Source organism: Prosopis cineraria, unplaced genomic scaffold, assembly GCF_029017545.1.
Source record: "Prosopis cineraria cultivar Desert tree isolate PC_DT_omini unplaced genomic scaffold, ASM2901754v1 PC14, whole genome shotgun sequence".
In the NCBI taxonomy this organism is placed as follows: Eukaryota; Viridiplantae; Streptophyta; class Magnoliopsida; order Fabales; family Fabaceae; genus Prosopis; species Prosopis cineraria.
The window spans coordinates 15,669,364-15,682,569 of NW_026555345.1; the positions used below are offsets into that span (position 1 = coordinate 15,669,364).

At 35.1% G+C, this 13,206-nt stretch overlaps 2 protein-coding genes across 2 annotated transcripts; both read right to left on the minus strand.

The window, feature by feature from the left end:
* Window positions 1–1,926: 1,926 nt before the first annotated feature.
* Window positions 1,927–2,322, minus strand: LOC129292339 (secreted RxLR effector protein 161-like). Its single transcript, XM_054929910.1, has one exon. The coding sequence runs from the start codon at window positions 2,320–2,322 to the stop codon at window positions 1,927–1,929; it is 396 nt and encodes a 131-aa protein (XP_054785885.1).
* Window positions 2,323–11,513: 9,191 nt separating this feature from the next.
* LOC129293845 (uncharacterized) lies at window positions 11,514–12,838 on the minus strand. Its single transcript, XM_054931957.1, has one exon. It carries the CDS (start codon window positions 12,766–12,768, stop codon window positions 11,854–11,856), a length of 915 nt encoding a protein of 304 aa, XP_054787932.1. The 5' UTR covers window positions 12,769–12,838; the 3' UTR covers window positions 11,514–11,853.
* Between the last annotated feature and the right edge of the window lie 368 nt (window positions 12,839–13,206).

The window sequence follows — 13,206 nt, forward strand, 5'->3', positions numbered from 1 at the left end:
ATAATGATTTCAAAGTCAACTAATCTCTAAGGTTCTACATTCTTGAAAAGGAAATTCAACATCAAAGAAATAGAAGAGGAAAAACATACCTTGAGTCGATAATTCACATGTACGTATGCGGGAACAAAGTTACACCAGTTGAACTTCATTCGCATACACAACAAATGCACTCTAAGAGAAAAACCTTGTAAGAAGAAAAATGAGACCGATGATAAAAGACCGAGGGCGTTTTGTGTTTCTCTTCATGCAGGGAATCTAAATTCTAAACCGACTGAAACCATACCCATAACCACCTCTTATAGGAACATGCGGTAGTTTCTCCAACCGCCCACATTTCAAATTCAAAGCTTGGAGAATATTACATTCTAAGGCCCTGAGTAAATCGCATTTTGAACCCAAACATTTTTCATAATTATCATACGAGCCCCATTCCCCAATTTAGGCTTTTATATAGGCCTGATCCACCAAGGGTGGATAACCCAACATCTCCCACTCACACTTGGTGGAGAAGATAATGTCAGTTCTATCTCTTTCTCTTTCCTCTCTTCATACTAGGTGCTTTGCTGTGACCGCATAGGCTTGACGTCTTCATTTCAGTTATTTGTACAAGGGAATCCTATTAAGGACCAGCACAAATAACTTTAAAGTTTATTTTATTCTAGATTAAATTCGTGCCTTAATGTCCTAGATTTATCAATATACACTTTTTCTCATTATGACTAATATGATCTCTCTTAAGTCAATCCAAGACTCAGATAGTTTTTCTTATATGCGTAGTATCCACACTTATGAATTCACAAATTATTTCATAAGGGACATGTCTTGAATACGAGCATAGATGAGTATATTTAAGATAATCTTCCTTTTGCCCATATACCACCTTGATAGGAAACAGTCGCTTTCCTAACATGAAACCTTTAGGTCGCATCAATCATGACTATAGGTTGCATGCTAAAGTAGCAGACACTGTAACATATCTCCATGATAATGTCAAAGTCAAAGGACATTAATGAAAGGATTTTTTCCTTTCTGGGACTCACACAGCAATGAAGCAGGGATTTATTGACTTGCTTCCCATTGCGATTCTTAAGCACATGTGGTATGAAACACATGTTATGGTGTTACTCTTGCTTATAAGAGTGTACATCGTTTTCATTTATTATTATCACCATACAAACATAGATTTAGATATTCATTGTATCTAAACCCAAATTCTTCTTTTCTATTGATCTCACATGATGTCAATTTAAAAGAATTTATCATTTGGCTACAGGTATTATGGATATGGCGATCCATGATTTGATCCAAGTATGCTTACGGATCTCATCTCGACTTGCTCTTTGATCGAGGCGACATATGATTTGTGTTTCTTTTCTACCAAATCAACATTTTTGTGGCCTTGCTGGTGAACACTAATGTCTCATCTTTGATTTCAATATCAAAGGTAGTTGCTCCTATGAGAGAGTCAACCTTATCGACCTGTACGACATACTAGACATTGTATGTTCTCAATTGTACACATATAGAAGTAAAAAAAATTATTAATATAACCAATATATTACATCAAGTCAATCTAGCCATGCCAAGAGCCCTTACATGTTTCTCAAATATCTCCTTGGCTATAGGTTTTGTTAAGGGATCTGCTATCATGCATTTCGTGGAAATGTATTGAACAGTGATAACCTTTTGCATTATATAATCCCTTACAAAATTGTACTTAATGTCTATGTGTTTGGTTTTGCTATGATATTTAGGATCTTTGGTATAAGCTATGGCTGCAGTATTGTTACAATGAATTAACACTAGATTTGTACTTTCATTTCCAAACCCAAGATGTTCTATAAATCTCTTAAGCCATATAGACTCTTGCACTACTACAGTACATGCTACAAACTCAGCTTCCATAGAGTGTAGGGCAATGCATGTCTACTTCTTACTACTCCAACAAATGGCCCCATTGTTTAGCAAGAAAGTGTAGCCTAAAGTTGATCTTCGTTCATCTTCATCTCTGCCTAAATCTGCATCGGAGTATCCTGTCAGACGCAGATCACTCTCTTGATAACACATTACATAGTCAACAGTACTCTTTAAGTATCTTAAGATCCTCTTTATAGCTTTCCAATGTCCTTCTCCGGGGTTAGATTGGTAACAACTCACAAGTCCTACGGCATAACAGATATCTAGTCTTGTACATATCATTGCATACATCAAACTTTCGATTGTACTGGCATATGAAACTCTTTCCATTTTCCTTTTGGCCATCTCAGTTTTAGGACCCATATCAGGACTCAGCTTCACACCTGGAGCTACTGGGGTATCCATGGGTTTACAATCTTTCATATTAAAACGCTCAAGAATTTTCCTTATATAAGTCTCTTGTGATAGATAAAGAAGCTTCTTAGAGTGATTTCTTTGGATTTTAACTCCAAGAATATATTCTACTTCACCCATGTCTTTCATTTCAAAATTTGACGAAAGCCATTCTTTAATAGCGATTATCAAATCCAGACTATTTTCGGCTTGTAAAATATTATCCACATAAAGAGATAATATTACAAAGTTCCCATTGAACCTCTTGATGTAAACACAGTGGTCTTCCTCAATCATTTGGAAGTCATATGAGGTTATTGCTCTGTGAAACCTCAAATACCACTGTCTGGATGATTGTTTTAGTCCATAAATTGATCTATTTAATTTACATACTTTATTTTCTTTTCCTTTTTCAATAAAACCTAATGGTTGTTGCATATAAATTTCTTCATCCAGATCACCATTAAGAAAAGCAATCTTTACATCCATCTGGTGTAACTCTAAGTTTAGACTATTTACTATTGCCAGAATCAGTCTTAATAGAATTGAAGCGTACAACAGGAGAAAATGTATCCTTATAATATATTCCCTCTTGTTGTGTATACCCTTTTGCTACTAAGCGAGCCTTGTATTTATCAATTGATCCATCCACTTTTCTTTTGATTTTAAGAACCTACTTGTTCCCAATAGCCTTTCGGCCACGTGGTAAATCAACTAATTTCCATACTTTGTTAGTCCTCATGGAATCCATTCCTTCATCCATTGTTTTCTTCTACTTATCCTTAGCAGGTCCTGATAAAGCTTCATTTACAGAATGTGGCTCATCATCATCTAGAGGAGTTACTATCAATACTTCACCCTCAATTTGAAAGCGTCTTTTTGGCATACTTTCTCTATTACTTTTTCGAAGTAGGGTCTCTTGTGGATTTTGATTCTTTTTAGGTCTTCTGAAAGACCTTTTAGAGCTCCCACTTAAATCAGCATTTTGTGATGATTCAGGCCTTTTTATAAGTTCTATATTATGTTGCTCTCGTGTTTCATAAAGAGATATAGTTCGATCAATTTCTCCCCTGCTAGGAAACTCATTTTCTAAAAATGTGATCTTCCTAAATTCAAATTTAGTTACAGTTCCATCATCATTTTCACCAATGAAAACATAACCCTTTGATTGCTCAGAGTATCTTATAAAGATACATTTCTTTCCTCTTGGACCTAACTTTCCATATTTATGGGAATCATCATGGGCAATTGGGCATATGTAGCTAACCCCCATGGTCTTAAGATATTTAAATCTAGTTTGCGTTTTGTCCATAACTCATAGGGTTTGGAAGTAACTGATTTTGAGGGCACACGATTAAGTATGAAGGCTGCAGTCAGTAAAGCATCCCCCCAATATGAGATTAAGAGATTTACTTGTGCCATCATTGACCTAACCATGTCTAGAAGAGTCCTATTTCTTCTTTCAGCAACTCCATTCTGTTACGAAGTGCCAGGAATAGTTAGTTGTCTAATTATTCCTTTTCTTCACTGAGTTCTTTAAATTGATCAGACAAGTATTCACGTCCTTGGTCAGTACGTAATGCTTTAATTTTATTGTCCATTTGACTTTCAACCTCATTAATGTATTGTCTAAAGCAGTCAAGAGCTTCAGACTTTTGTGATATCAAATAGACATGACCAAAACGTGAAAAATCATTGATAAAGGTAATAAAATACCAAGCTCCGTGTTTTGCCCTTATACTCATAAGACCACATATATCAGAATGAATTAATTGTAATGGATTTTCAGCCCTAACACCTTTACCAAAAGGTTTTCTTGTTGCTTTACCAGCTAGACAATTTTCATATAAGGACATTTCCATATTTGTAATTTGACCTAGCATTCCTTCTTTAGCTAGCTTAATCATTCTATTTTGATTAATATGCCCCAGTCTAGCATGCCAAATATTCATATCTACATTATTGGAAGAGGTGGTAAAGCAATCATGAAAATGAACTTGGTCAACAATATCCATTATAAAGAACCTATTTGAAAGAAAAGCACAACCATAAAAAGTTGAATTGTACATAATGTCAACAATCTTGTCATGAAAATTAATTACAAACCCAAATTCTAAAAGGCAAGCAATTGAAATTAAGTTCCGTCGAATGTTCGGTGCATGTGAAACATCATGGAGAATTAAGGTTTTTCCACCTCGCAATGTCAACTTGCAAGTTCCTATGCCTTTTACCTCGATCCTCGCATTGTTGCTAACGTAAAGCCACTTGCTTTGATTCGGCAACTGATGGTACTCTATGAAGGATCCACGATCCTTACTTACGTGGTCTGTGGAGCCTAAGTCTATAATCTAAGAAAAGGAAATAGTTTCCGTTAGAAAAACATTACTGGAAACATAAGAAAAATGTGAATTCACATAATTCACAAGTACCTGATCACGTCCACTTTGCTCAGGATAATCCTTTGCAAAATGGCCCATATTTTGACAGGTGAAACATTTGACCTTTTTAAGGTTAATTCTCTTTTTGCCGCTCTTCTTGCCCTTTTTCTTGAAAGGTTGTTTATCCTTCTTTACTCTAGGGTCACTCTTATTACCCTTCTTATGTCATTTCTTGCCTCTCTTGGGCTTAGAATTTGAAGGACCACCTTCCTCGACAAGGTAAGTCTGTCCAGATGACTTATAAGCCTCCAGATGTTCAGCCTCTAGCTCCAGGTGTTTAGCCACATTGTTAAAGTTAATGATATTTTCATTGTGGGTTAAGTTAACTTTCATATGCTCCCAGCTGTGTGGGAGCGATTTGATTACAGCCTGTACTTGCTATTCGTCAGAAAGATTGTGCCTGGCTTTTTTAAGTTCACGGATCATGTTGGCCATCTCTCTAAGGTGCTGCCGCATGGGAGTATTTTGCTTTAATTTATAAGTGTCGAATTTAATTGTAAGCCTTCTCAGTTTGGTGGTAAAGGTACTACCAAATTTTTCATTTAAGGCAGACCACATGGCTTGGGCAGTGGAGTGCTTCTCAAATTCACACATCAGATCGTCCGCCATAGCACTTAGAAGTGTTATTCGTGCGATGCTATTTTTTCATTTTCATGCCTCAAATGCCTCTTGGTCTCTCCTATGCTAAGCTGAGTTTCCTACCTCAGGCTCGGCTATGACTTTAGTCAATAGCTCAACAGCATCTTGTTCTTTCAAAATATATGACACCTTACAATGCCAGATATCCCAGTTATCCCCGTTTAATTTGTCGCCCTTATTTAATTCAGCGATAATGCTTTTTGTTGCCATTCTTAGTTCTAAGATGAAACTATCCCACATTAATAGTTTTCTATATTAAACCAATAATAAAATACTTATGAGAAACATACAATGTTTTATATTTGTATTATTCTTTATTAGAGTAATAATAACTCTATTAGGTCAACGATCAGGAGGCTATGTTTATATCTCCCATCACATTGATTCTAATAAAATCACTATTATCTATAAAGAATTTTACAAATATTTTAATCGTTACATATGGCTCATAAATGATTTATCACTTTAGAGCTCCCACTCAAATAAAGTGTATATAAAGCAATTAAACATAAAACAACATGCTTTATATATTTCATAAATCATCAAGGTCTTAATATAGCATAAAAAAACTTAGAAAAATGGAATAATGCTTAAGGTATAGACCTAAAAAAGACAACTCTTAATTATGTCTTTATATTTTTCTTGTACTTTCATCCCCTTGATGGCTCTATTCTATAGAGGATTTCTAGAGTACGACTTGTTTCGCTTATTATTTTGCACAAGCTCCTTCCTAAGATGTTTAAAAATTTCTCCTACAACCACTGCTTATTCTTCTTTCATTATGAAGCTTGAATATGCTCTGACTATCAGAGAAATTTGATCTGATTTTTTTATTCTTTTAGCTTTTCTTTTTGCTATATTTATGATCACTGAGGATGTGAAAGGTTGTTCAACATCTTCATTTTCATTTTGAACATTCTCATCACCCTCTGATTCATGTTTTGGTCCTGACAGCATACGCACCTCTTTAGGTCCTTTCGACACATTTTCAAGATCAATATTGAGATCTTCTTCAAGATCAAAATCAGAATCCTCACTTTAGGTTCATATTCCTCCTCCTCCTCTTCGAAGGGTTCTGAGTCGAAATTCTCACTAAGAGGTTCATAATCTGGTTCATCTAAATACTCAATGTTGACAGAATAATTTTCTGAGTTATCATTGCTGCTAGAAGCCTCTTGCTTCATATTTTCCTTGAAAGAAAAAAAAATAAATAATAAAAAATTTAGAATTTTTTTTACAAACTCATAAAAAAATACTGGATAACTCAAAAAATAAATTCTTGTTCTATCTCAAAAAATATGCAAATTATATATCAAAATGAAGATCTCGAATTTAGGAATTTTTAAGACCCATTTTGTCCCAATCTGATTCTGCACGCACCCACGCGCGCCCCAAGAAGATGTTAGATCAAGAAATACTTAAAAAAATATATAGCCACTCTCGAAGAAGGCACGTGCACAACACGCGCCGCCTTATCCTCCTCCTACGATGACATGCGTTGGACCACATTCTTCCACACGCCACCAGCTTCATGGTGGAGTCATCCACGCGCAGAATGAGTGAGCCAGTGGGTCCCACGCGCCACGTGTCCTCTTTTAAATATATTTTTATATTTAATTAAAATATATATATAAATTTCCCGACCCGTGGACCCATGAACTTTTGATTGTTTATTTTTTTTTTGGGTTAGGCTTCCAGGCCCAAACCTTTCCACTTATTAGTTTTTTTTTGGCTTCTGGGCTCGTAGCCCAGAAACTGTTTTTTTTACGACACGTCAAAACGACGTGTCGTTTGGATCAGGACAGAAATGACCCGTCATTTCTATCGTCGTCTTCCTCCAACCAGGTCAACTTGACCCGGTTCCTTTGGCAGGTCGGGTCTATCGGACCTGAAACTTCCGGAGGCCATATCTCCTCCGTCCGGTCTCCGTTTTACGCTTTCTTGGTGTCATTTTCATCGTTTTTTTCAAGTTCTACATGTTTATGCAATTCTTTTGTTCAAAAAACTCATTTTTTAAACACCCATTATTCGGTTCATTTTCAGTCATCACGCTTGTCACTTTTGATTGCATGCAAAACGTGTATGGCCATATAAAGAACATTCATATTAACCAAGAAGCATATTTATACGTTTATTTTGATAGTGAGAATTTTAAAGACAGACAGAGAAGATCGAAGCGTAAACACATTAAGAACATAAAAAAACTAAACTTAGAGATTTGTGTGTATGGAGTTAAGCAAATTATTATCAGTTTTTTAAACATAGAAAACACAGCCCAGGAAAGATGAAAGCTCTGATACCAATCAAGGAAATAGAGGAGGAAAAACATACCTTGACTTGATAATTCACACGTACGCATGCGGGAACAAAGTTACACCAGTCGAACTTCATTCGGGTACACAACAAATGCACTCTGAGAGAAAAACCTTGTAGGAAGAAAAATGAGACCGACGATAAAAGACCAAGAGCGTTCTGTGTTTCTCTTCATGCAGAGAATCCAAATTCTAAACCGACTGAAACCACACCCATAACTACCTCTTATGGGAATGTGCGGCAGTTTCTCCAATCGCCCAGGTTTCAAATTCAAAGCTTGGAGAATATTACATTCTAAGGCCCTGAGTAAATCGCATTTTGAACCCAAACGCTTTTCATAATTCTTATACGAGCCCTATTCCCTAATTTGGGCTTTTATATAGGCCTGATCCACCAAGGATGGATAACCCAACATAACACCATTCTCTTAGTTAACAATTTTAATTACTTTTCAAATAGGTAATTAGGTAATCAAACTTTCAACTCATTGAGTCATTTATTTTTATTAGATAGCCTCTTAGTTGAATATAAACCATTTCTTGGGAGATGACGTACGTTGGCCCTATACTACATTAGGATTAATTCTAATTTTATTTTAAGGGGTAAGGGACTAACATCAATTACGGATCATCCAACACCTTATCAATTTTGACTAAGCATAGTTTATTTTAAGACTTATGAGACCCATAACACATCAACCTCTCAAATGTTATTTGCCTTTGTTCTCAGTCTCAGCTCGAGAAGAAGATGTTCAAATAGTTTTTATCTGAAAACATTCATGAAGACGATGCTAATGAAGTAGAAGAAGAGGAAGAATACAAGGTTTTGTTTAAATCTCTGTGGCAATTCAAGTGAAGTAGTAGTTTGAATTGCGATGCTACTATGTATAGGAGAAAATTGATTCAAGCTTAATTTAGCTACAAATAATTAGAAAATGAAGCCATTGAATCAAGCTTCTTCCATGTGTAATAGCATCCCCATTCTACTACTTCGCTTGAATTGCCATAGAGATTTAATTAAAACCTTGTCTTCTTCCTGTTCTTTTTCTACTTCATTGGCGTCATCCTCGTTAAGGTCTTCAGATAAGAACTCTTTGAGTTTTTTCTTCTCAAGCTAAGATTGAGAATGAAGGCAAGAAAATTGGAGAGATTGGTCCATTGTGTGTCCCGTAAGTCTAAAAAAATGTTATTTGGTCAAAATTAGAAGGAAGATTCTAGATGGACTATTTTTTTATAGTAGAAGCTACCCAGTGCTCTCCAAAAAATAGTTAGTGGCTAAATTTGCACATATAAACATGCTGAGGTGGAATATTACGTGTTATTTTCAGTCAAATTTTGTGGACCCTACCTAACATTCATTGAATGAAATTAACGGAGGCTACTGAATATTTTGTTTTTAAAAGTTGAGAATTTATTTTATACTAACTAATAGTATTTGCTACCCAATGCTTTAGGAAAAATAGTTGGTAGCTAAATTTTCATATTTACCCTATAAATTTGGGGCATCATTGATATTAGACATCACAACTTATTCACAGCAAAGTCCTTTAAAGCTTTAGAACAATTTCTCCAGCTCATGAGATTTTGGAATAATTATTATATTCTCTCTATTTTTTTTTCCTTTTACCTCTAATTCAAATCCTTAAACATTTTCCCTACAACCACACCCTCTCTCTCATTTCTTTTCTCATACCCATGACTATTGCCATTTCCCCTACATTCTCTCTGTTCCTTTTTCTTCCTTTATTTCATATGTTCATTTCTTATTTTCCTTTCTTTCTCTCTCGTACCACTTTGAGTTTTCTTTAGAGTTAGGAATATGAGTAGGCCCAGCCTTTAAAGACCTGACCCTTATAGGCTCGGCCCTTAATGCCTTAAGTCCTAAAACACAGTTTTTCATTTTTAACCTTATTTTTTAAATCCGACCTTTATGTGAAGGACCCAGGGCCGAGCCCATAAGCCCTTTTTAAATAAAATAAAATAAAATAAAACATTATAAATTAATTAAAATATTCTAAAATTAAAAAAAATTAAAATTTTCATAATTTTTTAGAAATTAAATAACACACATTTAAAAAAATAATAATAAAATTTAAATCTTGATTAAAAAACAGTTATTTTTTATAAATACATAAGGATAATAATTAAAAAACATAATAATTATATAAATACACAAACGTAGTACGTACTGCTGCCCAGCATTGAGCAGTCCCCGCGTTGGAAACGCAATAATTGCATGTATCTTCAACCTCGCAATCATGTACAGTGTCTAATAAGTAAGCTTGCCTATGATTCTTTTATGTAACTTTTCACCTTTTCAAACCATCTTTCTTAGATTTAAATTCGACTTAAATACACTAATTTAACGAGGGAAAAATTTCAGGTGAAAACTGTTGACCCAACATAATAAGAAAAAGGACTCTAGAATTTTTAAAATTTTACTAAAAGACCTGTACAGAATTTCTTTTAAATTTATGACATAAATGATAAAATTGTCCTCATTTAAATGACAACATAAATAACTTGTGCGTTCTCATGGTATATGTTGCTCATTTATTTACGAAATATTGTTAATTACCTAATATCAGTTGTTTATTACTCTACTTTCACTTGATTTCATTTCAAGTATTGATTTTATGATAAAACTACTTCTTCATTTTCATACTGTATCTTGTTCATTTATTTATGAAATGTTATTCTTTTTTCTACTTCACTTGTTTATAACCCTTGGAATGAAATCCAGTAAAAGTAAGACTATAAAGAAGTAAAATAGGGAAATGAATAACATTCCGTAAGTAAATAAATAACATACAGTATGAAAACAAACAAGTTATTTATGTTGTTCATTTAAATTAGAGCAATTTTGTCATTTCTATCAAAAAATTAAAAGAAATTCCGTACGGGTCCTTCAAGGAAATTTCAAAAATTATGGGGTCCTCTTATTCATTATGTTGGATCAAGGATCCCCACCTAAAATTTTTCCTTTAATTAGTATCTCATGTAGTATGATAATAATGGTTTAATTTAGTTGAATAACTATTAAAGATTTTGTTATATAATATTATTAAGAAATTATTGAATTTCAAATTTTTGGATGGGATATATAAGTAAAAATTGTTCTGATTGTGAGGATTGACTTGAATTTTTGAAGGAAAATATATCTTATTAAGATTATTTTAGAAAAAATATTTGAAGGGGGTTTTCGTTTTTTATCCCACAAAATATAATTTCAATTCAATACCTGTAATTTTAGATTTTCTTGGAATTGATTTGAAATTAAGTCTCATCATTGGTCCTATATTAAAATTCTCCCAGCTATAAAAGAGGTTAAGTATACATGTGATCGCAATTGATCCGACAGATCACGTGCGCGTTCCTTGACAAACGGAATCTTGATTATAGGGCAATGTATATATATACTACAATTCCCTGCCAAAAAAAAAAAATATATATATATATATATATGTATATAAAATAAAATTAATATGTCTTAATCATATCATTAATATTTAAAATATTAGGATTTTAATAAGAGATATTAATTGGAGTATCTTTGAATAAGTTATCATTGATTGAAGAACTCATAGTTTAATTTTCCAAATTATTTAATTACATAAATTGTTTATCGATTAAAATAATAAGTTACTAATTAAATGAGATTATTAACAAAATATATCCAAATTTGATTTTAATTAATTAAAAGGCTATATATATTTCAATAACATTCTGAGCTAATTTTTCATATATGTCATAAGATTTAATTACTTCTTAAATATACATTTTTAAGTAAAATTTAACGATTGACACATGCATATGGTGAAGGAAATATAATAAACAGAAGTGGACAGATCTTGTCATTACAAGCAAAGCGTACATAGCTTTGAATTTAAAACACATTTTTAGTGTCGCCACAGTCCGTACAGCTATCCACCCAAGACACTGGAAAATAGTGCGAACTGAGAAATTAACCACACGCTTTATTAACATAAATACTAAAATACCAATACTAATACTCGTCGTCTTCGCGGCTTTTGGCTTCTCATCTTACAATATATCTTAGAATGCAGCCGACTATATAGCTTCCGAATCTCGGCTGATTATGACATAATAAAGATATATATAAAATGCAAATATTAATACGATGAGATTACGATTCACTGTCTAGCAATACTTGCATCAGCATGAGCAACGTTTTGGGCCTGAATGGCCTTCTTGAGGTTGAACTTCTTCACATCCTCAACACACACGTTCTTGAACAATCCAACATCAGTGGCCCCACGAATCAGTTGATAGCCTCGCTTGCTGAACTCGTCAACGGTGGCACCTTCAAAAGGCATGGCCATTGCCGCCAAGAAAGGCCCGCCACCCTCCTTCTTCTCCGCCGCCAGCACCGTCGTCTCTATCTTCCTCATCATCTCTCTCACCTTCTCGTTTTTTGGCTCCCTCATGCACCCAACGCTTGCACACAGGTCCGACGGCCCCACCATTATGCCGTCCACTCCTTCCACCGCCGCGATCTCGGCCACCTTGTTCACCGCCTCCTCCGTCTCCACCTGGCACAGTATCAGCAAGTCCTTCCAGTACTCCCTCGCGTACTCCGGGTCCATGCCGAACCTCGACGCCCTCACGATAGACGTGGCAACACCCCGAACTCCATACGGCGGGAAGCGGCAGTAGGACACGGCTTTCTTGGCAGTCTCCGGGCCGTCGACCAAGGGGAAGATGAGGCCGTGAGGGCCGAGGTCGAGAACCTTCTTAACCCACACGTGGTTAACCTCAGGCACGCGAACGATGACCTGAGTGTTGGTGGAAGTCAAGGCTTGGATGCAGTGGAGGGCCTCAGAAACGCCGCCGAAGCCGTGCTCTAAGTCAATGATGATGAAGTCGTAGCCGGTCCAACCGGCTATTTCCGCCATTGTTGAGGAGAAACTCTGCAAGGAAATGCCATACAAGCATTCACCTTTCTGAAGACGAGCTTTGAGGGACTTGGGTTTGGGTTCGTGGTGGTGGACGAGGCCGTTGGCGGTGGTTTGAAGGTTGTTAACGTCAGTGGGGCTCATAGTTGCCATATCTGATGAGAATATAAGGAAGCAAGGAAGAATGTGACGAAGCTAAAGCCTTGAGGCTTGATGAGAACCATGGGTGAAGATCGAGTGGTATTTATAGCCTGGAAAGGAAGAAGTGGTGAGTTCAGATAAACACCGACAAAATTTATTAGTATAGAATGAATTTTGGAGAGACAAGAAATTGATGCATGTAAAAGGAAATGTCATTCATCTCAAGTATTTATACTATTTTTACATCAGTTTTAAAAATACAGAAATATTGTGATATGTCATTTGGTGGATACAAATTAAACCTCACTGTATAGTTGGCTTCATCGTTTTGTGTGGGATCCAATTAGTTAGTCAACGTACTTTTTAGGAAAGAAAAAAATATATTTTTAATAGTTAGCTTTTAAATTATTGTATAAGTTTATACATGTGTTTATAGATAATAGTTTCTTT

Bases quoted from the DNA above. Each gene is read 5' to 3' on its own strand.
- LOC129292339 (XM_054929910.1), bottom strand. From the start codon at position 2,322: ATGGATACCCCAGTAGCTCCAGGTGTGAAGCTGAGTCCTGATATGGGT.
- LOC129293845 (XM_054931957.1), bottom strand. From the start codon at position 12,768: ATGGCAACTATGAGCCCCACTGACGTTAACAACCTTCAAACCACCGCC.